The sequence below is a fragment of the Oryctolagus cuniculus genome, chromosome 15 (genome assembly GCF_051225735.1).
Source record: "Oryctolagus cuniculus isolate XC-2025 breed Fujian yellow rabbit chromosome 15, ASM5122573v1, whole genome shotgun sequence".
Lineage (NCBI taxonomy): Eukaryota > Metazoa > Chordata > Mammalia > Lagomorpha > Leporidae > Oryctolagus > Oryctolagus cuniculus.
In genome coordinates, this window is record NC_142881.1 from 38,439,065 (window position 1) to 38,463,337 (window position 24,273).

A 24,273-nucleotide genomic window follows, 5' to 3' on the forward strand; every position below is an offset into this window, starting at 1 on the left:
ATCCTATCCCGTAGCCACACGTTTCCTCTTGTCCCTCTTTTCTGCAGTTTTTTAAATCCCAATGTCATATCCTGTCACCTCCGTTTTCCATCAACCAAATGCCATGAGAGCACCAGATCATCTCACTCTGTCATCCAATTCCAGGCCTGCTGATGCAGACAAACCTGCATCCCTGAACAGAGGAATTAGGACCTAAAATGCTTTGGTTCTCTTAACTTAAAGCCCTTGTCTCCAAGACAGCAAATTAAGACACCACACAAAAAGAAGAATAAAGGAATGATAAGAAAAGCATGTAACAGGAGGGTAGTCTGACCTGTTACCCCAGAATAGCCAGCCACAAGGCAAGCAGAGTAAGCATCAGGATGAGCCCACAACAGAAAAAGCTAGCATGGTGAACTGGTAAGGAAGGGGAAAAGGATCAGTACTATATTGGAAGGGAGACAAGAGAGGTAGAGGTCAAAAAAGCTGGGCAATCTGAAGACAAGTTAAGAGGAAGGTTGATTGAAGGAACACAGTATTTAACCACAACCCAATACTTTTGGTTAAAACTTCGCTTGTGGAACAGCAGGGGGAAAATGCCATTCTTCAAAGAACAGACAAAAGAGAGAGGGAACAGATATCAAGTCAAACAGAAGGTACCAAAGACTGCAGAAGAATAAATCTTATGGCAATTACATTTGATAATATCCATTGGTTATGAATCTGTTCATGATAACAAGAAATCTTTGGTTTTCTTTCAAGATTTATTTATTTGAAAGAGAGAAGGTAAGACACAGAGAGATCTTCCATCTGCTGGTTAACTCCCCAAATGGCCACAACAGCAGGGCTGAGCCAGACAAAAGACAGGAGCTTCTAAGCTGGGGCCCAAGCAGTCCCATGAGAGACAGGAACCAATGCCCATTTGGGATGCCAGCATGGCAGGTGGTGGCTTTACCCATTATACCACAATGCCAGCCCCAGCTCATTTTCAATTTGGATTCCAATTGAGAGAAATAACTACACAAGACATGATGCATATATGTGTATTTTACCAACCTGTGATTTCAGATAACTTCTCTAAAGTTGCCTAGAAAAAGAGAAGAGTACATACAAATTTGGAGAGGTTAGGCTGGCAACTACAATCTAACCTCTCCAGATAGTCACATTATGGTCATTCATTAATTAAAAAAAGAAAACATTTTGGACTATAATAAACACGTACATGTTACATTTCCACTTTATGTCACTTGGGAACGCAAAATCATCTCACTGATGTTCTCAGAATAAATTTAATCTCTGAGAAGTATACTTTACAAAGATTCAGAATACCTCAGAAAGATGGCTTCCTAAGAGAATGATCAGGAGCCAGTGTTGTGGCATAGCAGGCAAAATTGCCATATGGGTGCTGGTTCGAGTACTGGCTGCTCTGCTTCCCACTCAACTCCCACTAATGCGCTTAGGAAAGCACCAGAAGACAGTTGGAATGCTTGGCTCCACCCCTGTGGGAGATCTGGACAAAGCTCCTGGCTTCAGCCTAGCCCAGACCAACTGTTGCAGCCATTTGGGGAATGAACCTGCAGATCAAAGATTTGTCTCTTTCTTTCTCTGTAACTCTGCCTTTCAAATAAATGAAATAAATCTAAAAAAAAAAAAAAAAAAAAAAAAAGTCCAGTTTGACCATTTTGTTATTCATTTTTAACATGTAGTAAAATGTGTAGAGGTTAAAGTTTTACTTTTCTGTGTTACTTAGGAAATAAGTAAAGAGAATAAACAATAGTATATACAATGCACAAAGTCCACATTTTATCACAAGGAAGAAAGTTATGGTTAAAAGAAACAACCTTCAATAAATTCTCTAGTATTTTAAAATGCATACATTCTAGTTCACACTGTGGATAATATGAAACTATGTTAATGTTGTGTTCTAAACAAGAAGTAGATTACTTAGGATACCACAAAGGACACCAAGAATCAAAACAAATATGTGAAACTGCACAAAAGCCAGGTGCAAGGCCAGGTGCATGCTAGCTAAGTTACACTTCCCTACCTCCACCCTACAATATTACTCCCTGAGAATACACTTCACTTTTTTTCTCTGCTGTTTCTCTAGCCCTAGAACATACAAAGTATTCAGCATTTTCAAGTTAAATGAATGATCAATGTTGAAAAAGTATAACCAGGCCGGCGCCACCAGCGCCGCGGCTCACTAGGCTAATCCTCTGCCTGTGGCGCCGGCACCCAGGGTTCTAGTCCCGGTCGGGGCGCCGGATTCTGTCCCAGTAACTCCTCTTCCAGTCCAGCTCTCTGCTGTGGCCCGGGAGTGCAGTGGAGGATGGCCCAGGTTCTTGGGCCCTGCACCCACATGAGGAGACCAGGAGGAAGCTCCTGGCTTCTGATTGGCACAGCACGCTGGCTGCAACGTGCCATCCATAGCGGCCACTTGGGGGGTGAACCAACGGAAAAAAGACATTTCTCTAACTCTGCCTGTCAAAAAAAAAAAAAAAAAAGTATAACCAAGCTATGTTTCAAAACATTTTATTCTACACTCTTATCTCTGATTCAACAACATACAGCCTTTTGCACTTATCTGAACGATAAAACATAATAAACTAGGTTTTTTTTTTTTTTAAGCAGAAGTATCTGTGGCTTTAAACCTTTATATGAAACTGTATACTTAAAAATGTTTATACTGTTACTACAACTGAAATACAAAAGCAAAAAAATCTGATTTAGGTACTTCAAGAAAAAATGTCAAGAAAGAAACAGGGAGGAATTTACTATGGGGAAAAGCTTCTATAATGTCTCCTCTAATTTTCCTGCCATTTTTAGTCTCTAAGTATCTTAAAATATTTGATAAATTACAATTTATAATAGTCCCTTCTGTCAATTTTATACTGGACTAAAATTATCAGCAAGGGAGAAGTAGACTTACCAAGGCTGTCCCCTATGTGTAATTAAGATAGTTTTTTTTTGTTTTGTTTGTTTTTTTTTTTTTTTTAGCATTTTCCCACTCAGAAGGATCCACAGAACTTCTCTCACATCAAGAAACTTCCTGGCCGGCGCCGTGGCTCACTAGGCTAATCCTCCACCTAGCGGCGCCGGCACACCGGGTTCTAGTCCCGGTTGGGGCGCCGGATTCTGTCCCAGTTGCCCCTCTTCCAGGCCAGCTCTCTGCTATGGCCAGGGAGTGCAGTGGAGGATGGCCCAGGTGCTTGGGCCCTGCACCCCATGGGAGACCAGGAAAAGCACCTGGCTCCTGGCTCCTGCCATCGGATCAGTGTGGTGCGCCAGCCACGGCGGCCATTGGAGGGTGAACCAACGGCAAAAGGAAGACCTTTCTCTCTGTCTGTCTGTCTCACTGTCCACTCTGCCTGTTAAAAAAAAAAAAAAGAAACTTCCTTTTATTTGGCAAAATAGGTCTACTGAAACAATGTTTCTCTACAGAGAATTAACAAAACTGAGGGAAGTTCTGCTCTTTTGTGGCAATTTGTTTCCTCCATAACAGGGTGTGTTTCATTCTTTTTCCTCCATCCTTTCTGTGCAACTGCATCATTTTCAAATACAGACATCACAGACCTAATGTACAGTTTCTAAAATAATCAAATCATATGTACTGTCTAGACATTTGAGACATGATCTTTAGTACAGAGATCACTGAGAAAAAAATTTCTAAAATTTTTCCTACATCAACTTAATCAACTGTGACATAAACAGGCAAAAGTTATTTTTAAAAGAGTCTACATTAAACCATAGAACCCAACAACTACAAATTCACCATCAATGAATAATTCCTTTAAAGTTGCCTTCAGTGCTGATCAAGGGGTTAGTCAACCCAAAGTGATAGAAGATATCAGAAGAGAGCTTCACAAAGCACAACAATGGTATTCAAAGATTTAACAATTCTGACTTAAACTGTTTGCAAGCATCACTGAAAGCCTGTATGTAACATATACTAATTTGATTTTCTGCTGAGGTTGGATTTGTGTGAACAAGTCACATAGCTAGTTAGTGAGCTTAGCTGACTTTCCAGCATCCACATCTTAAGGGCAACATTGTTCTCCTACATGTTTATGCTATCTGTTTTATTAATGGTCTAAAGGAGTCATACATTTTTCAGTGATATTTCGCTATATTTTACCAAAAACATCAAATGCAGTCACTGTGCTTGCAATTTTAGAATAACAAAATTATTTCTACAACATGTAACTCCACTCATTCATACATTTTATAATTTGCCACATTCTTGCAATTCAAACTAAAGCCAAGCCTTTATAAACAGGGTCAAAAATCTGATCACCTGAACTAATTTTATTATACCAAATTTACATTATAAAAGGTCATGCTGGGGCCAGCGCTGTAGCATAGCAGGTAAAGCTGCTGCTTGCAGTGTCAGCATCCTATACGGGCGCCAGTTGGAGTCCCGGCTCTTCCTCTTTGGATTCAGCTCAGTGCTATGGCCTGGAAAAGCAGCAGGAAATGGCCCAGGTCCTTGGCCCCCTGTGCCCACATGGGAGACCTGCAAGAAGCTCCTGGTTCCTGGCTTCAGATAGGCCCAACTCTCCAGCAGTAGCAGTCATCTGGGGAGTGAACCAGCGGATGGAAGACTTCTCTCTGTCTCTGCTTGTCTGTAATTCTGCCTTTCAAATAACAAACAAACTTTAAAAAAAAAAAAAAGGGCTATGCTGTGGGGAGCAACTCGGACTAGACTAAGTTACTGGAATTAAGACTTATTCTATGCATCTGCTTTCCCACAATATGGCGCTGAGAAGGGAGTAACAGCTTCTACACAGCTGCCTCCAGTTCAACCAATAAACAGCAGGACCTGCTCCTGATTGGAGGAGAGCAGCGTACTCGGCGTGTGGGTAGCAGAGTTGGGATTGGTGGAAGAGGACTATAAAGGAGGAGAGAGACAACATGCACCAGGAACATCTATCTGAAGGAACACCTGTGCAGCCCCCGAGAGAGCCGGCCGGCGGTGTGCCGCTCCTCCGCGGAAGTGGGGAAAGTGGCAGGGGGAACCACCCTTCCACGGAGGTGGAAGGACGGTAGCCAACCCGGGAAGAACCAGCAGCAAACCTGGGGAGGGCCGAGCAGACGAAAGAACAACGCAGGGTCCTGTGTCGTTCCTCCACGAAGAGGGGGAGCGACATAATGGTGCCGTGACTCGGATATGAAGCCTAGGCAGGGTTTAGTGTCGTTCCTCCACGAAGAGGGGGAACGACACTATGCTAGCACAGAAATTTACTGTTTTACAAACTTTAAAAAAAATGATTTCTGGGGCAAAGCCACTGCCTGCAGTGCCACCATCCCATGGTGGCTGGGCACTGGTTCATGTTCTGACTGCTCCACTTCCGATCCAGCTCTGCTGTGGTCTGGGAAAGCAGCAGCAGATGACCCAAGTCCTTGAGCCCCTGCACCCTTGTGGGAGACCCGGAAGAAGCTCCTGGCTTCACACCGGAACAGCTCTGGCTGTTGTGGCCAACTGGGGAGTGAACCAGCAGATGGAAGACCTCTCTCTCTCTCTGCTTAACTCTTTCAAATAAAAAAGTCTTTAGAAAAAAAAAAAAAAAAGGTTCCAACAGTCTTTTTAAGAAAAATTTATAATCCTAGCCAACAATCAGAGCTATATTGAGTTTTTATTTTTGAGGAAAAACTAGTTAACTCAGAAACACTCACCAAAATACACCGGGAATATTCTCCTATGCATAAGTTATGTTAAAATCACTAAAGTAAGAAACAAAGCCACTCATTCATTTTTGGAAAAAATACACAGAGCACTTACTAGGAGCCAGGCACTCTGCTGGAGGCAGAAACATCACAGGCACATTCCCTTCTCTCAAAAACATTGTTAATCCAGTAAGAGAAAAAACAATAATGTATGGTAAGTACTATGACTGACAGTTGAGTACATACTGATACAAACAGCTTAGATGAAGTAAAACCAGGGAAGGCTTCCTGAATAAAGTAACATTCAGGTTTAGACCAAAAACTAAGGTTTGGATTAGCCCAAGTGCAGAAGTATTCCAGAGATAAAGAGTGGGAGATGGGGGCTGGCATTGTGGTGTAGCAGATAAAGCCTCCACCATCTCAGCTGTTCCACTTCTGAACCAGCTCGCTGCTAATGTGCCTGGGAAAGCAATGAAAGATGGCCTAAGTCTTTGGGCCCCTGTATGCATATGGCAGACCTGAAAGCAGCTCCTGGTTCAAGGCTTCAGCCTGGCCCAGTCCTGGCCATTTGGGGAGTGAACCAGCGGATGAAGATCTCTGTCTCCCCACTGCCCCCTCTCTGTAACTCTGCCTTTCAAATAAATAAAATGAATCTTTAAAAAAAAAAAAAAAAGTTGGAGGTGAGAATATAAATTCTGGGAAGAAGGGTTTGAAGAAAGAGGGAGAAAAGAGGGGAGGTGCAGAGTACTTGACACAAGATGAAACACAGGGGGCCAGCGCTGTGGTACAGCAGATAAAGCTGCCGCCTACAGTGCCAGCATCCCATATGGATGCCGGTTTGAGCCCCGGCTGCTCCACTTCCCATCCAGCTCTCTGCTATGGCCTAGGGAAGGCAGTGGAAAACAGCCTAAGTCCTTGGACCCTTGCACCCACATGGGAGACCCAGAAGAAGCTCCTGGCTCTGGATTGGCACAGCACCAGCCGATCATTTAGGGAGTAAACCATTTAGGGAGTGAACCAGAGGATGGAAGACCTCTCTCTCTCCCTCTGCCTCTCCTTCTGTGTAACTCTGACTTTCAAATGAATAAATCTTTAAAAAAAAACAAAACAAAACAAAAAAAACACAGGACCTTGTAAAATATAGTAATTTAGACTTAGAATAAAGGCAACAGGAAACAACTAAATGGTTTTATGCAGAAAAATGACCACACTGAAATCTGCATACTAGTAAATAACAGGGTGGAAGTGAAGAATAAATTAGAATGAGATGCCAGGGGAGCCATGGAGAGGCGACTACTGTTACAGGTGTCTTGGATTACAGATGATGGTGGCATGGAGTAGGGTTGTGGAAATTGACATAGAAAGAAAAGATTGGCTGGAGAAAAATTAAAAAGGACAGGACTGTATTTAATAACTGGAAGAATGGGATGGAGTAGGGGAAGAAGAGACAGAGAGAAGTCAAAGATTATCCTAGATTTCTTCACTTTGCAGTTGAGGGAATGATGGTACCAACTTACTATCCTGTCCATTGGAGATGTTTTTAAGGGCCTAAAAGTATTATTTTTTCTTTAGTTATACACACTGATATAAACAAAGCAAAAATACTTTGATTCTAGCATGATGTTTTTAAAATATTTATTAAGACCAGCATTGTGGCACAGTGGGTTAAACCACTGCCTGTGATGCTGGAATCCCATATGGGCACCATTCAAGTCCCAGCTGCCCCACTTCTGATTCAGCTACCTGCTAATGGTCTGGGGGAAAGCAATGGAAGATGGCCCAAGTGCTTAGGCCCTTGTTTCCCACATGAAAGACCCTGAAGAAGCTCCTAGTTCCTGGCTTCAGCCTGGCTCAACCCTGGTCATTTTGGCCATTTGGGGAGTGAACCAGTGAATGGAAGCTCTTTCTAATTCTTTCAAGTAAGTAAACACATATTTTAAAAATATTTTTAAAAAATAAAAATTAAAAAAAAATTTTTTTATTTGACAGGTAGAGTTACAGACAGTGAGAGAGAGAGAGAAAGGTCTTCCTTCTGTTGGTTCACCCCTCAAATGGCCATTACGGCTGGAGCTACGCTGATTCAAAGCCAGGAGCCAGGTGCTTCCTCCTGGTCTCCCATGCAGGTGCAGGGGCCCAAGCACTTGGGCCACCCTCCAGTGCCTTCCCAGGCCACAGCAGACAGCTGGAATGGAAGAGGAGCAACCGGGACTAGAACTGGCACCCATATGGGATGCTGGTGCTGCCGGCGGAGGATTAACCATGGCACCGGCCCCTTTAAAAAATATTTTAAAAAATATGCATTTACTTATTTGAAAGGCAGAATTAGAGATTAATCTTGCATCTGCTGATTTACTCCCCAAATGGCTTCACCAGCCAGAGTGGGCCAGGCTGTAGCCAAGAGCCAGGAACTCCATCAGAGTCTCCTACATGACTGGCAAGGACCCAAGCACTTGTGCCATCTTCTGCTACTTCACCCTCATATGGGCTGCAGCTTAACCTGCTGTCACAATGCTGGTTCTCTGGCATATGATTTTTGTCTCTTGAACTATATCTTTCACCCTACATGAAATAAAAAATCTATATTCCACACATATACACCAATAGGAGAGAAAGAAAATTTAGCACTGAAATATGCTTAGGAATGGATGCTTAGCCTAGCAGGTAAGACAATTTAAGACACTTACATCTCATACTGGAGTGCCTGGGTTTAATAACTGGCTACAGCTCCTGATTCCAGGTTCCTGCTAATGCAGACCCTGGGAAGCAACAGTAACAGCCTACATAACTGAGTTTCTGTCACCCACGTGAACTGAATTCAGTCCAGCCTAGGCCTAGCCATTGCAAGCACTTGGGGAGAGAACCAGCAGATAAGAACTAATACTCACACTCTATGCTAAATAAAAACTCAAACAAAAAGCCAAAAAACCCACACACAAACCCAATTAAAACGAAAGTGAAGCCACAGATGAAAAACTCAAGAACTGACAGTGCTTCCAAAACACACAAGGTGTCTCAAAATGTTTTCCTTGAATTTATATAGTAACCTAAGCACATAAGTACCTCTTTAGTAAAAATATTACAGCCTGTTCTTAAAGTAGAACTTTGGCAAAATGAATACAAAAATCTACAGAGAAAGAGCACTACCCTTTGAAACTCAATACCCAGAACAAAGGGCAGTAACCTTTGAAAATCATTCATTCAGAAACGTTGAAATGTCCTAAACTTCTTTAAATGGACTAAAGCAAATTAAACCCTTCTAAACTCTTTTTTCTTTTTAAATGTTTTAAAAATTTGTTTAGTTTTTGTTCTTCTTTTCCTTTTAAATTTAGGCTCTTTTAAAACACTTGTCTCTATAAAGCTCCGATACTGTGAAAAAGCACAGACCGCTCTAGGAAAGGAAGCACGCATCACCCCCTTCAACACTATCACCTGATAGACTAATTTCACATGCACTTATAATGTATACGGTTATGTATTTAAATAGGAAATAAGGAATTAGAAGACGGACCTTTCAGTACCTGGCAAAAATAAAAAATGCCACTTGTATTCTCTTAGGGTAGGTTATATATTACAAAAAATGGATTTCATCACGACTGGATTAATCTATGAAATACGAATCAGATGGCCCACACTACAGGTGCCTAGCAACCCCCCATCTTCATCCCATGGGCTTCTCCCACACACTATTTCATCAGTTACCTAGGGAGTTGTGAGGGATGGCTACGCTTTCCCTGCAAACAGATAAAACCCGAGCACCGAGCATGCTCAAGGAACGTGTTCAATTAATTATGAAAACTACTTCCATCACTTCTCCCTGCAGCCTTGGTGGTTAAAAAGCCCCAATTCTCGTTCAAAGTTAACCTGATCAATGTTAAAGAACTCGGGGCACTCATCTGACTGCTATCACCGAGGGCCTATCCCCTACACACGTGTACCAAGGCCACCAAAACGAAAAACTTCCCCCCAAAAGTTTTTTCAACCGTTCTAACATAACGGAGGAAAGAACTTTCCTCCTCTGGCTACACGAAGAAAGGTCTCGCGTTTCTACGGTGCTCTCAGACTTGGCTGCTGGCGAGCAGTATGTGTGTCTTAAAAGAATTTAAGAATTGTGATCTCCCTTGGAAGATGGTGCTAATACAGTACTTTGTTTAAGGCTACAACGCTGACTACGGAACGTCTACGGCTTGAACAAAAGGAGGATTATACTTAATGTAAGAAGACTGCCTCCGGACAGAACACAGTCCTAAAGCTGTAAATTAAAAAAAAAAAAAAAAAAAAAGAGCACTCTTAGTTTGCCGTAATTCAAATCGTGCGTCTCTTGACAGTGACGGCCAAGTTTTCCCACGAAATGGAGGTTAACCCGGGGATTAGCCCTCCAGTAGTGCGAGAGGCGAGACTCGCACTCCTAGACCTGAAAGAGGGAAGAGAAACCAGAGAAGGGGCCCAGCGAGAACAGAGAAAAACCAGCTCCCGGCTGCCCAAGGGGTCTGTTCGACAAGCACACGCCATTCTTGAGCCGATTAACTCGGGAGTAACCCGAACCCCAACCCTCGCCGACAGCGGGGCGAACTCCGAAGTCTCGGGAAGAAGGCGCCCGAGTCCGCTGACAATGAGAATCGCTCCTCTCGAGGAGTGCGGCCGCTGGGAGCAGACCGTGCCTTGCCCGAGCCGCCTTCCCGTTCGCTCGTCGAGGAGCCTGACCCACCTGGAGACCGCCATGGTCGGGCGCCGGCGGTTCCGAGCACCCCGCGAGCTACGCGCCGCGCCGCTGAGGCGCTAGTTTCCAGAGAGCAGAGCGGCGCAGGCCCAGGCCGCGCGGCGCCGGGGAGCGGCCGATAGGGCGCGTGGCGTCCGGGCGCGGGCTCTCGGGCATCTGCCCCGCCGCCTACTCGAGCTCGTCGCCGCCGAGGCCGGGGAAGCAGGGTCCGAGGCGGCGACTGAGGCGGCAGTCCTCCGACCCGCACGACTTCAAACCGGGTGCCCCCAGCCCCGCTCTTTGCTGACGCAGGCGTCGGCACGCCGGACTGAGCGTCAGCGCGCCGGAAGTGACGTCAGCGCACCGCGAGCTTCTCCGCTCCGTGGGTGAGCAAAAAAGGAGCCCGAGCTGCTGGAGCAGGTGGCGAGCGTCGGAAAGAAAGTTCTTTGTGGCGCTCTGGAAAGGATTTTTCTTGTTCTGACGCTAGGCAAGGAGGGGAAGTAGTGGCTTCTGATTTTCCAGAGACGGGGAAAGGAGATTTAACCAGCATTTCGGAAGCTGGAAACCTTGGTTTCTAATTCTACCGCTCTGATCGTTCTCCTCCACATTGCTTCTACAGAGAGCCAAACTGAAAGCTCTGGTCGGTGGCGATGCCTTTGAGAGGGCTGAGATCAAGAAGGATCTGCCGTTGGGGATCAGCGTTGCGGCATAGCCGGTTATGCTGCTGATGCCCCATCCCTTAGCGCGCCAGCCCGAGTCCCGGCGGCTGCTCGACTTGGGATCCAGCGCCCTACTAATGCGCCTGGGAAGGCAGCGACAGATGACCCAAGCAGTTGGGTCTCTGTGACTATCCTGGGATGGTCCGGATGGAGTTCCTGGCTCCTGGCTTAAGCCCGGCCCAGCCCAGCCTGTTGAGGGCATTTGGGGCGTGAACCTGCGGATGGAGGATTTCTCTCTCTTTGTCTCTCCCTCTTGACCTGTAACTTTGCCTTTCAAATAAATAAATAAATTTTTTTTAAAAATAATAGAGTTAAGTGAAGGAACTGGCTCAAACATTTGCCATTGTTCTGCATAGGTGTTAAAGGGAAAGTGTGCCAAGGATTCTGTCGCTGGTGCCCTCGTTTTCTCAATCAAATTTGAAAACTCCCAGCTATTATTCTTTGATCATCTGATAATGGAGTTTTTTGAGTTCATGAGGTTTTAAACACTTCTGTCACCTAATTCAGGTCTCTCTCTCTCTCTCTCTCTCTTTTTTTTTTTTTTGACAGGCAAAGTGGACAGTGAGAGAGAGAGACAGAGAGAAAGATCTTCCTTCCGTTGGTTCACCCCCCAATGGCCACTGCGACTGGCATGCTGCGGCCTGCACACCGCGCTGAACCGAAGCCAGGAGCCAGGTGCTTCTGGTCTCCCATGGGGTGTGCAGGACCCAAGCACTTGGGCCATCCTCCACTGCACTCCCGGGCCACAACAGAGAGCTGGACTGGAAGAAGAGCAACCGAGACAGAATCCGGCGCCCCGATGGGGACTAGAACCTAGGATGCCGGTGCCTGCGCAGACGGAGGATTAGCCTATAGAGCCATGGCGCCGCCCCTAATTCAGGTCTTTATCACCTTAAATTTACATGCTAGTAATCAACTAGTGTTTCTCCAGTTTCTCCAATCCAGCCCATTTAGGTCTAAACCACAAAGCATGTCGGTTGACTTCCCATTACCTGAAAAGGCCTAGGTCTCCATCTTTGAGTCTGTTTTCCTCTGTTAAATGAGGCTAATGAGAAATGCTGAGAACATAAAGAGGGCTATGAAAATAAAATGAGGTAATATTTCCAGAAGAGATTATAAGAACTTTGTAAACCATAAAATTGTGTGTGTAGTAAAGAGAAAGAAACTAACTTAAGTCCCTGCTAAACACTCAGCATGTGACTGGCATTAGGTCATATAATTCATAGGCCAACCCTGTAAATATACGCTTTAATTTTTACTTTATAGAGAGGGAACAAAGCTCAAAATTTTAAGTAATTTTCCCAAGCTCCATTGCTAGTAATAATTTTCATTGTTGTTCACTCATTGGTGCCTCTCAGTGTCAAATATTCTGCTAGGTGCTGTTTACACAGTTAGGCAAAATCTGACTAAACCAATGTTCAAACACCCACATTCTCACATTGATTGGTTTCCTCCAGCCTGCCTGCCAATTTATCTCCCACCATTCAAGCTAACAAACAGGCACTGTTTACTGATTATGTACAACATTGATCTATTCAGCCAAAATTAAGCTTCTACTATGTAAGAGACTGGACTTTAGAAGAGACCAAAACAGGCCGGCGCCACGGCTCAATAAGCTAATCCTCCACCTAGCAGCGCCGGCACACCAGGTTCTAGTCCTGGTCGGGGCGCCAGATTCTGTCCCGGTTGCCCCTCTTCCAGGCCAGCTCTCTGCTGTGGCCAGGGAGTGCAGTGGAGGATGGCCCAAGTGCTTGGGCCCTGCAACCCATGGGAGACAACCAGCTGTGGCGGCCATTGGAGGGTGAACCAATGGCAAAAGGAAGACCTTTCTCTCTGCCCCTCACTATCCACTCTGCCTGTCAAAAAAAAAAAAAAAAAGAGAGAGAGAGAGACCAAAACAGACAAGGTGCTCACTCCGGTTGAACTTAAATTCTAGTGGAAGGAAGAGGGAGTAAACATGAAAATGTGTTTACATGATAGGTAAGACAGAATGATTGGATAAAGAGGGTGATAGAGGCCTGCTCAGCTGGAGAATCTGGGCGAAAGTAAGGGGGAGCCTAAGTTGAGGCCTGCGACAGGAGAGCTGGCCGTGGGAAGCTCTGGGAAGCTCCCAGGAGAGGTACACCTAGTGCAAAGGCTTCAAAGAAATCTGCTCTGTTGGGAGAGGCACAGAGGGACCCGCGTAAGGAATTTGGATTTTACTCAAGATGCAGTAGGAAATCATAGCAGGGTCTTAATGATCAAAAGCTGGTTGATGTTTGAAAGATCTTGGTCTTTAATAACAAAGAGGTAATTAGATATAGACCAAATGGCATGTGGAAGAGAAAAGGTTGGTGTTACAACTTCGTAATAATCAAATGTGTTGATGTTAGACCGGCTTGTTTTTAAATCACTTCTCACCACGCTTAACAGCTGTGTACTCAGAGGAATTATATAACTTCTCTAAGCTTTTATTTCTTCATCTGGGAAATAAAGATAATGATAGCATTACTCATCAGGTTGTGATGGGGGATTAAGTGAGATAACGCACATAAAACATTAAACTAAGTGACAACCACAATAAGCACTCAAAAATTTTGTTAACTATACTGATTATTCTTTTTGTTACCAATATGACCTTAAGCAACTGACTTGATGTCTATCATTTGCTCAGCTGTGGAATGGGGGTAACAATAGTGCTGATGCACAATCCTTATCTGAAACCTCCGCCAGGTGGTTTTCTGGATTCAGAATTCTTTAGTCTTTGAAAAGTAATGCAGTGCAGGTACCTTGTGTGTTGCCACACCCCAGCAGCTTCTAGGGCAGCACTCTTAATCAAATATATTTGTAGTTCTATCGGACTATTAAGAGGAATAAATAAAAGACTGTATATAGCTTCAAAAGTGAATTATTTATCCCTTTAAATATTTTAAGTATATAAAGATTCAAATGTATACACAAAAAGAGAACAGTGTGGTAAGTCCTACTGTATTCATCATTCACATTCAACAATTATCAGCCTCTGACCTCTGCTGTATTCAACTATCTGATACATCTTGGACCTTGTTCCATTCTAGTTCATATAAACTTAAGTTTTCTGTTTTTATGATTGCTTCACATTTTTATAATGAGGGTGTTATATAAGAAATGGAACCAGTCTAACTAATGGATATTCATAGTTTCCAATCTTATGTCACTAGAAACACTGCTGCAATGAATATATTTTCTTTTTTTTTTTTTTATCTTTTTTAAATTGACACCTAAAAATGTGCACATTTGTGGAGCACCATGTGATGTTTTGGTATATATACATCTAAATGAATTATTTTTAGGCATGATTTTCAGACTTTTTTTCAATTTCAGAATGATAAATAATGAATCATGGGTCTGTATTTATAAAGTTGTTGTAAAGATTAAATGAGTTGGGCCGGCGCCGCGGCTCACTAGGCTAATCCTCCGCCTTGCGGCGCCGGCACACCAGGTTCTAGTCCCGGTTGGGGCGCTGGATTCTGTCCCGGTTGCCCCTCTTCCATGCCAGCTCTCTGCTGTGGCCAGGGAGTGCAGTGGAGGATGGCCCAAGTGCTTGGGCCCTGCACCCCATGGGAGACCAGGATAAGTGCCTGGCTCCTGCCATCGGATCAGCACGGTGCGCCGGCCATTGGAGGGTGAATCAACGGCAAAAGGAAGACCTTTCTGTCTCTCTCACTGTCCACTCTGCCTGTCAAAAAAAAAAATTAATGGCAAAAGAATTATTATTAACAATTGGAGGAATCTTGGACAGTTAAGTCTCCATATGGAAGGAAAAATCAAATCCTTCATACCATGTGGCAAAATAAATCTCCAGTGTATTAAAGACCTAAAAATGAGGGGCTGGCATGTGGCCTACAGACTGAGACTCTGGTTAAGATGCCCACTTTCCATACTGGAGTGCTTTTCTTGGGTTTGATTCCTGACTGCTTTCTGATTCCAGCTTGCTGCAGTGCAGACTCTGGGGACCAGTCCAGTGGTGGCTAAGTCGTGGAGTCTCCACCACCCATGTGGGAGACATGGATTGAGTCCCCGGCTGCCAGCTGTGGCCTGGCCCTGCCCCAGTCGTTGTGGATGTTTGAGGAGCAAACCAACAGATGAGATCTGTTTGTTGTCTCCCCACCCTTCTCCCTCCGTCTAGCCCTTCTTCCTTATCTTTCTGCCTCTCAAATAAGTAAGTCCCATGTTTACTGTTTCTTTAAATGAAAAATAGAACTCTAAAACTATTAGAAGACTATACTGAAGAACATTCTTACCACAGGATTTTTGAAAAAAGATTTATTTAGCTTTTTTGAAAGGCAGAGAGGGAGAGAGACAGATCTTCCTTTCTTCCATTTGCTGGTTCACTTCCCAAATGGTCACAAAGGCTGGGGGCTGGGCCAGACTGAAACCCAGAGCCTGAACTCCACCTGGGTCTGCCCCTGTGGGTGCAAGGGCCCAAGCACTTGGGCCACCTTCTGCTGCCTTCCCAGGATTACTAGCAGGGAGCCAGAGGGGAAGTGGAGCAGGAGGGAACAGTGCCTTTATGGGATGCTGGTATTGCATCACAATGCCGGCCTCTCAGAGAGGATTTCTTAGTGCATGAAAGATATTGCCATTGAGAAAAAATAAACCTGAACTCACTAAATTATAAAGCTTGCATATTGCAAAAGAAAACGTCTGAGGGCTGGCGCTGTGGTGTAGTGGGTAAAGCCGCCACCTGCAGTGCCAGCATCCCACATGGGCGCCGGTTCGAGTCCCGCTGCTCTACTTCTGATCCAGCTCTCTTGCTATGGCCTGGGAAAGCAGTAGAGGATGTCTCAAGTCCTTGGGCCCCTGTACCCATGTGGGAGACGCAGAAGCTCCTGGCTTCGATCGGTGCAGCTCTTGCAGTTGCGGCCATTTGGGGAGTGAACCAGCAGATGCAAGACCTCTCTCTTTGTCTCTACCTCTCTCAGTAATTCTGTCTTTCAAATAAATTTTAAAAGAGAGAGAGAGCAAGTAGAGAAGAACTTTTCCAGAATTTAACAGCAAAACTTGTCAATATTTGCAGAATCGAGTCGCATTCATAACTAAAACAGCCATGCAGTGGAGATGGAATTATCCCTGTATTACCCAGGAAATGAGAATGGAGTTAGCTTTCCCTGAGACCAATGGTCTACTAGGAGAGCTAGAAAAATGGTTGCCTTAGGGCCGACACTGTGGTGTAGGAGGTTAATCCTCTACCTGCGGTGCCGGCATCCCATATGGGTGCTGGTTCTAGTCCTGGCTGCTCCTCTTCTGATCCAGCTCCCTGCTTGGCCTGAGAACATGGTAGAGGATGGCCCAGACACGGTAGAGGATGTACAGAGACACTAGTTTAAAACCCCCACTGTTGGGATGCACTCTTGTGTAGGAGAAGTTAGAAAACCTGGAAATAATCTAAATTTCCATCCACAGAGTGATGAATGAATTTTTTAAAATATTTATTTATTTGAAAAGCAGAATCACATACACACACACACACACACACAGAAAGAGAGAGAGAGAGAGAGAGAGAGAGAGAGATCTCATTCACTGGTTCAAATGTCATGGCCATTTGGAGAGTGAACCAGCAGATGGAAGACCTTTCTGACTGTCTGTAACTCTACCTCTTAAATAAATAAAGAAACATGTATATATATATATATATATATATAGACACACACACACACACACACACATATATATATATATATATAGAAAGGTGGCTGCCTCACCTCTGGCATCACTAATCCAGGAAGAAGAAGGAAAAGGAAGGAAGTAGAGGAAGTGTCTGCCTCAAAAAAAAAAAAAAAAAAAAAAAAAAACAAACCTTCCTGCCAATTCTCAGCAGACATGCATTTCTATCTCATTGGCCAGCACTGTGTCCCATGTCCACTAAAACTGGAGGGGATGCTGGGAAAAAAGTGGAGTGATACTTGCACTAAGTTTATACTTCTCATACAATCAAAGAGACTTTTTTTTTTGGGACAGGCAGAGTGGACAGTGAGAGAGAGAGACAGAGAGACAGAGAGAAAGGTCTTCCTTTTGTTGCCGTTGGTTCGCCCTCCAATGGCCGCCGCGGCCAGCGTGCTGCGGCCAGCGCATCGCGCTGATCTGAAGCCAGGAGCCAGGTGCTTTTCCTGATCTCCCATGCGGGTGCAGGGCCCAAGCACTTGGGCCATCCTCCACTGCACTCCCTGGCCACAGCAGAGAGCTGGACTGGGAGAGGGGCAACCAGGACAGAATCCGGCGCCCCGACCGGGACTAGAACCTGGTGTGCCGGTGCCGCAAGGCGGAGGATTAGCCTAGTGAGCCACAGCGCCGGCCTCAAAGAGACTTTCACATGAAATAAAAGTACAAATTATCCAGTTAAATTATTTAGATTTCTTCATCAAAATTCTAAGCTCTATACTTGTCTTGTTGCTTCATACTTATAGAAATCATTTTAAATAGATTAACAAATTAAAGTTAAAATATGTAAAATCCATACGTGTTAAGTTTTCTATATAAAAATCTCAGGGCAAGTGTTGTAGCACAGCAGGTTGAGGAGCTGTGTAAGATCCTGGGATGAAGTGCCTATCTCCCCTTCCAATCTGGCTTCTTCCTAAGGCATACCCTGGGAGGCAGTGGATGATGGCTCAAGTGCTTGGGTCCCTGCCACGACCCCAGAGACCTGGAGAGAGTCTCAGGCTCCTGGCTTCGGCCTGACCCAACCCTGGCTATTGTAGGCATATGGGGAGTAGACCAGCAGATGGGAGATACATTTCTCTCTCTACCGATCCCGCGCTCTGTTGCTCTGCCTTTTAAATAAACACAAATAAATAAATATACTTAAAAATCTCACCCGAGATTTGGTATGAATGAGAACTATGCCTTTCTGTAGTCAAGTGGAAGAAAGACAATTGGGAATGGATGTGGAAGAGGAGAACCAGTGTATTACTCCAAACATAGGTGTGCACCTAGTGCTATGGTTGAGAGAAACATCTGGAAGGAAGCATGCAGTTGAAGAAAGCATGGAGTTGACGATTTTGAAATTATTTTTTAAAAAATACATTAGATAGAACGATTTAGGCCTAACTACTTTGTGAAAAGTTTTGGGTATTCCCCAAGGTACACAGACACTAGTTTAAAGCCCCCACTGTTGGGATGCACTCTTGTGTAGGAGAAGTTAGGAAACCTGGAAATAATCTAAATTTCCATCCACAGAGTGATGAATGAATTTTTTAAAATATTTATTTATTTGAAAAGCAGAATCACATACACACACAGAGAGAGAGAGAGAGAGAGAGAGAGAGAGAGAGATCCCATTCGCTGGTTCATTCTCCAAATGGCCACAGTGGCCAGCCGGGGCTGGGCCAGTCCGGAGCCAGGAGCCAGGAGCTTCCTCTGAGTCCACATGGATGCAGGGACCCAAGAACTTGGGCCATCCTCTGATGCTTTCCCAAGTGCATTAGCAGGGAGCTGGATCAGAAGCAGAGCAGCCGAGCCTGGAACCAGCACCCATATGGGATGCCAGTGTCTCAGGTGGCAGCTTTACTTGCTATACCACAATGGCAGCCCCTAAGATAATTTTAATTCATATATATTTCGAAGATTTAATCCATTACATGAAAGTCCATTATTTTCCCGTTTCCATATTAACTGATACATAGGTTTTCCCAATTTTTCATTAATATTCATAAAAGTGAAATGACTATAGTTGACATGAGCTTTACATATAAGTGCATAAAGAAGTATAAAATTGTAATAAGTGAATTGAAATGATTTACCCCAAACTTGTGGATAACATATTGGTTACCCCTGGGTGGGAGTGGAAAGAGGGAAATGGGATATAAAAGGAGTAATGGAAATGGAAACATTATAATTTTTTAAAATTATGGAACACAAGTATGACAAAAACACTAACATACATTAGTTTTGAGTCTGTAGAACACAATTTTTATTATATCCATTTTTTGTTTTCAATTTTTTCAACATTTATTAAGAAATTTAAAAAAAACCAGACAAGTTGAAAAATTATGCAGTGTGTATTCATATACCTGCCACTTAGAGTCTATGATTAATATTGTAGTATATTTGCTTTATTGTATAAATATTACTTGCTTCTCTCTATCCACACATCCATGCTTTAAAAATACATTCATTTCAAATTAAGTTGTAAATGTCAGTACACTTCACCCCTAAACACTTCAGCATGGTTATTAACTTTGGTTTAATAATTGTTTACATTTAAAAATTTTTTATTATTTATTTATTTGGAAGAGTGATAGAGAGGGAGAGACAGAGAAAAAAGGTCTTCCATCTGTTAGTTTACTCCCCAAATAGCCACAGTGGCCCTTGATTGGTCCAGACCGAAGCCAGGAGCCTGGAACTACATCTAGGTCTCTGACATGGTTGGCAGGAGTGCAAGCACTTGGACCATCATTTGCTACCTTTCCAGGTGCACTAGCAGGAAGCAAGAAGGGAACCAGAGCTGCTGGGACTCGAATTGGCGCCCCAGTATTGGATGCTAGCATCAGAAGTGTACCACAACGCTGACCTCTGTGTAATTTTTTTGTAAAATGTTCATACACAAAAATACACAGATCTTTAGTGTAAGCCAAATCCCCATGAGATGTAGAGTATTGCCATAACCCCTGGAAATTTATTTCATATCCCTTCCTGGCCAATACAAGCCACCCTTTATTCCCCAAGAGGAAGTTCTGTTTTTTGTTTTTTGATTTTTTTTTTCCCACCTTGGGTTAGTTTTGCTTGTTCTTAAACTTCTCTTCATTGGACTAATTCATCAGGGACTCTTTCATGCCTGGCCTCATCTATTCAGCATTATGATTATGGGATGAATTCCCATTGTTGCTTGTCGCAGTAGTTCATTCCTTTTTATTATATTGAATAGTAAATCGATTCATTCACTAGGAGGGATAATTGAATTGTTTCCAGTTTGGGGCTACAATGCTATTAACATCCTTGTACCTTTTTTGTGGTCATATATTTTCACTTACCCTGTGTAAATGCCTGGGGGTGGAATGGTTAAATCGTAGAGAGGGTGTGTCTTTATAAGAGAACTTCAAAAAGATTTCCAAAGTGATTGTACCATTTTATTTTTAAAAAAGATTTATTGACTTATTTGAAGGTACAGTTAGAAAGAGAGAGAGAGAGAGAGAGAGAGAGAGAGAGAATCTTTCATCCACTGGTTCACTCCTCAGATGGCCGCAATGGCCAGAGTTGGGTCAGGAGCCAAGCGCTTCTTCTGGGTCTCCAATGTGGATGCAAGGACACAAACACTTGAGGCATTCTCCACTGCTTTACCAGGTGCAAGAGCAGGGAACTTGGATTAGTAGTGGAGCAACCAGGACTCGAACTAGCGCCCATATGGGAGGCTGGTGCTGTGGGAGGCTGCTTAACCTACTATGCCACAGCACCAGCCCCACTGTATTATTTTATGCTTCTGCAGCAATGTATGAGAGTTCAAGCAATCAATTTTTTGTCTTGAGAACTATGTAAGGTACAAAGCATCTGAAGAATTATGCTGTCGGCCGGCGCTGCAGCTCACTAGGCTAATCCTCCGCCTTGTGGCTCTGGCACACCAGGTTCTAGTCCCGGTCGGGGCGCTGTATTCTGTCCCGGTTGCCCCTCTTCCATGCCAGCTCTCTGCTGTGGCCCGGGAGTGCAGTGGAGGATGGCCCAAGTACTTGGGCCCTGCACCCCATGGGAGACCAGGAGAAGTACCTGGCTCCTGCCATCGGATCAATGTGGCGTGCTGGCCGTGGCGGCCATTGGAGGGTGAACCAACGGCAAAGGAAGACCTTTCTCTCTGTCTCTCTCTCTCACTGTCCACTCTGCCTGTCAAAAAAAAAAAAAAAAAAAAAAAAAAAGAAGTTAATACACACACACACACACACACACACACATAATCCTGCCACTCAACAACTAAACCAACCCAACCGAAAAATAGGTAGGGCAGGCATTTGGCCTAGTGTTTGGGCTGGTAATGTCCCTTTTCTGGGTGCCTGGGTTTGATATCCACGCTGGTTTCCAATTAAGCTTCCTGATAATGTAGCCCCTGGGAGGCAGCAGGGATGGCTCAAGTGATTGGGATCTTTCCACCCATGTGGGAGACATGGATTGCATCCTTGGCTCCTGGCTTCAGCATCCCAGCCTGGAGTAATTACAAGCATTTGGGGAGTGAACCAACAGAGAGGAGCTTTCTCCAAATGTATCTTTTTCTCCCCCTCTCTCTGTCTCTTTGCCTCTGGATTTTTAAATAAATGAGCAGAGGACTTGAATAGTCATTTCTTCAGAGAATATGTATAAGGGGTCAGTAAGCACATGGAAAGTACTCAACATCACCAATCATTAGTGAAATGCACATCAAAACCGCAATGAGATACTACTTCACACCCATAGACTGGCTATTATTGAGGCTGGTGCTGTGGTGCAGTAGGCTAAGCCTCCACCTGCAGCACCGGCATCCCATATGGGTGCTGGTTCTAGTCCCGGCTGCTCCTCTTCTGATCCAGCTATCTGGTATGTATCCGCATAGGAGACCTGGAGGAAGCTCCTGGCTCCTGGCTTCAGACTGGCCTAACTACGACCTTTACAGCTCTTTGGGGGAGTGAACCAGCAGATGGAAGACCTTTCTTTCTCTCTCTCCCTTTCTCTGCCTGTAACTCTACCTCTCAAATACATAAATAAATAAATATCATAAAAAACAAAAAAACATGAAAAAATACAAGTGCTGGCAAGGATGAGGAAAAATTGGGACTCCCGTGCACTGTTGGTGCAGCCACTGTGGAAAATAGCCTGGTAGTCCCTCAAAATGTTAAAAATAGAATTACCATGTGATCCAATCATTCCACTTTGGGTTATAGACCCAAAAGAATTAAATCAGGAACTTGAACAGGCATTTGTGCACCAATGTTCATAGTAATGTTATTCATCACGCAAAGGTGGAAGCCACCCATGTGTCCGTGGATAAGTGAGTGGATAAAGAAAAGGTGAGCTATGCATACAGCGGCATATTATTCACCTAGAAAAAGGAAAGAAATTCCGACATAAAATGGATGAACTTTTTTTAAAAAGATTTTTTAAAAATTTATTTGCGAAGCCGGCGCCGCGGCTCACTAGGCTAATCCTCCGCCTAGCGGCGCCGGCACACCGGGTTCTAGTCCCGGTCGGGGCGCCGGATTCTGTCCCGGTTGCCCCTCTTCCAGGCCAGCTCTCTGCTGTGGCCAGGGAGTGCAGTGGAGGATGGCCCAGGTGCTTGGGCCCTGCACCCCATGGGAGACCAGGAAAAGCACCTGGCTCCTGGATCCTGCCATCGGATCAGCGCGGTGCGCTGGCCGCAGCGCGCCGGCCGCAGCGGCCATTGGAGGGTGAACCAACGGCAAAGGAAGACCTTTCTCTCTGTCTCTCTCTCTCACTGTCCACTCTGTCAAAAAATAAAAAAAATAAAAAAAAAATTTATTTGCGAGACAGAGTTACGGGGCGGGGAAGACAGAGGTAAGATCTTCCATCCACTGGTTTACTCCCCAAAAGGCTGTAAAGGTCACAGCTGGGCCAATCTGCCAGGAGCCAGGAGCTTCCTCCTGGTCTCCCATGGGGTGCAGGGCCCAAGCATTTGGGCCATCCTCCACTGCGCTCCCGGGCCACAGCAGAGAGCTGGACTGGGACTTGAATGAGCGAGTGCCCACATGGGATGCCGATGCCACAGGTGGAGGCTTACCCTGCTCACCACAGCACTGGCCCCAAAATGAATGAACCTTAATGATGGTGTGTTAAGTGAAATGATCCAGTCACACAGAGACAAATACTCTCTGACTCCACTTATGTAAGGAAGCTGTGGTAGTCAAATTTATAGATGTGGAGGGAGGATGGGAAGTTACTGTTAATCGGTACAGAGTTTCAGTTCGGGAAAATGGAAAAGTGCTAGAGATGGGTGATCATGGTTGCACAGCAGTATGAGTGTACTTAATGTCACTGAACTCTACCCTTTGTTATTTAATAAATGTAAATTTACAAAGTACAACTTTTACATTGTTGTGGCTTTTTCCCCATAACTTCCCTCTCACCCGCAGCCATCCCATCTCCCACTCCCTCTCCCATCCCACTCTTTATCAGGATTCATTTTCAATTATCTTTATATACAGAAGATCAACTTAGTTAAAATGGTAAATTGTCATGTTCATTTTATCATTTTTTTTTACCATAGCCTTTAAAAATTAGCATTTCTTCTCTGATACGGCACAGTAATCTTATTTTTAAAAATATTTTATTTATTTATTTATTTGAGAGGTAGAGTTACAGACAGTGAGAGGGAGAAACAGAGAGAAAGGTCTTCCAGCTGCTGGTTCACTCCCCAAATGGCTGCAATGGCTGAAGATGCGCCAATCCGAAGCCAGGAGCCAGGAGCTTCTTCTAGGTCTCCCACATGGATGAGGGGCCCAAGGGCTTGGACCATTTTCTACTGCTTTCCCAGGCTATAGCAGAGAGTTGGATCAGAAGCGGAGCAGCTGGGACTAGAACCGGTGCTGATGGGAGGCAGGCGCCGCAGGTGGAGGATTAACCTACTGCACCGCAGCGCCAGCCCCACGGCCCAGTAATCTGTGTGCCCCTGCTTTCCCCTCTGGGGACGACGTTTCTGAAGTCTCTCAGTAATTATGACAGTTGAGATAGTTTTTATTGTAATTAGTGCATTATGCCACAAGATGTCGCTCTTTAGCTGAAAAGCTATTTCAGTTCTCTTAGGAACTCCAGAGCAACAGGCAAAAAGCCTGTCAACCACTCATTATTTAGCCATAAAAACATAGTTTTCTGGGCAAGAGTATTTCCATCTGTGCAATCTATTAATTAGCTACTCTTAATTTTTTAAAACTATGCTATTATTTCTTAATTTCCTAAGTGTAGATTAATTTTCATTATAAATGGAATCAAAATAATTAAGACAGAACTAACTTTGGAAGTATGTAGTGATAGTAAAATATGAAGCAAAGTGTAAAGGTCACCCACTGATCATTGAAAGCTAAATGGGTGATGGCATTGTGGCACAGTAGGTCAAGCCACTGCTTGGGACAACCATGACCCTTATCAGAGTGCTTGGTTCTAGCCCCGGCTTCTCTGCTTGCTTCCCATCCCATTTCCTTCTGATCCCTCTGGAGGCAGTGCACAGTGGCTCAAGTGCTTGAGTTTCAGCCATTCACATGCAGGACCACAGTGGAGTTTGGGCCT

At 44.4% G+C, this 24,273-nt stretch overlaps 1 protein-coding gene and 1 long non-coding RNA gene across 3 annotated transcripts in view; one reads left to right on the top strand and one right to left on the bottom strand.

Moving 5' to 3' along the window:
- BTAF1 (B-TFIID TATA-box binding protein associated factor 1) overlaps positions 1-10,682 on the bottom strand; it is a 95,327-nt gene extending 84,645 nt beyond the window's left edge. The window contains exon 1 of one of the 2 annotated variants that reach the window (XM_008270199.5): positions 10,352-10,682. In XM_008270199.5, the coding sequence (XP_008268421.3) occupies positions 10,352-10,365 (14 nt within the window). In that variant the 5' untranslated portion in view covers positions 10,366-10,682. The remainder of the gene's footprint in view (positions 1-10,351) is intronic. The other variant, XM_089314757.1, reaches the window with a different exon arrangement.
- A 5-nt stretch (positions 10,683-10,687) lies between these two features.
- LOC149121973 (uncharacterized) lies at positions 10,688-11,364 on the top strand. The gene is made up of 2 exons (XR_016222135.1): positions 10,688-10,829; positions 10,962-11,364. It is a non-coding gene; the product is annotated as an uncharacterized LOC149121973 (long non-coding RNA).
- Positions 11,365-24,273: the final 12,909 nt, after the last annotated feature.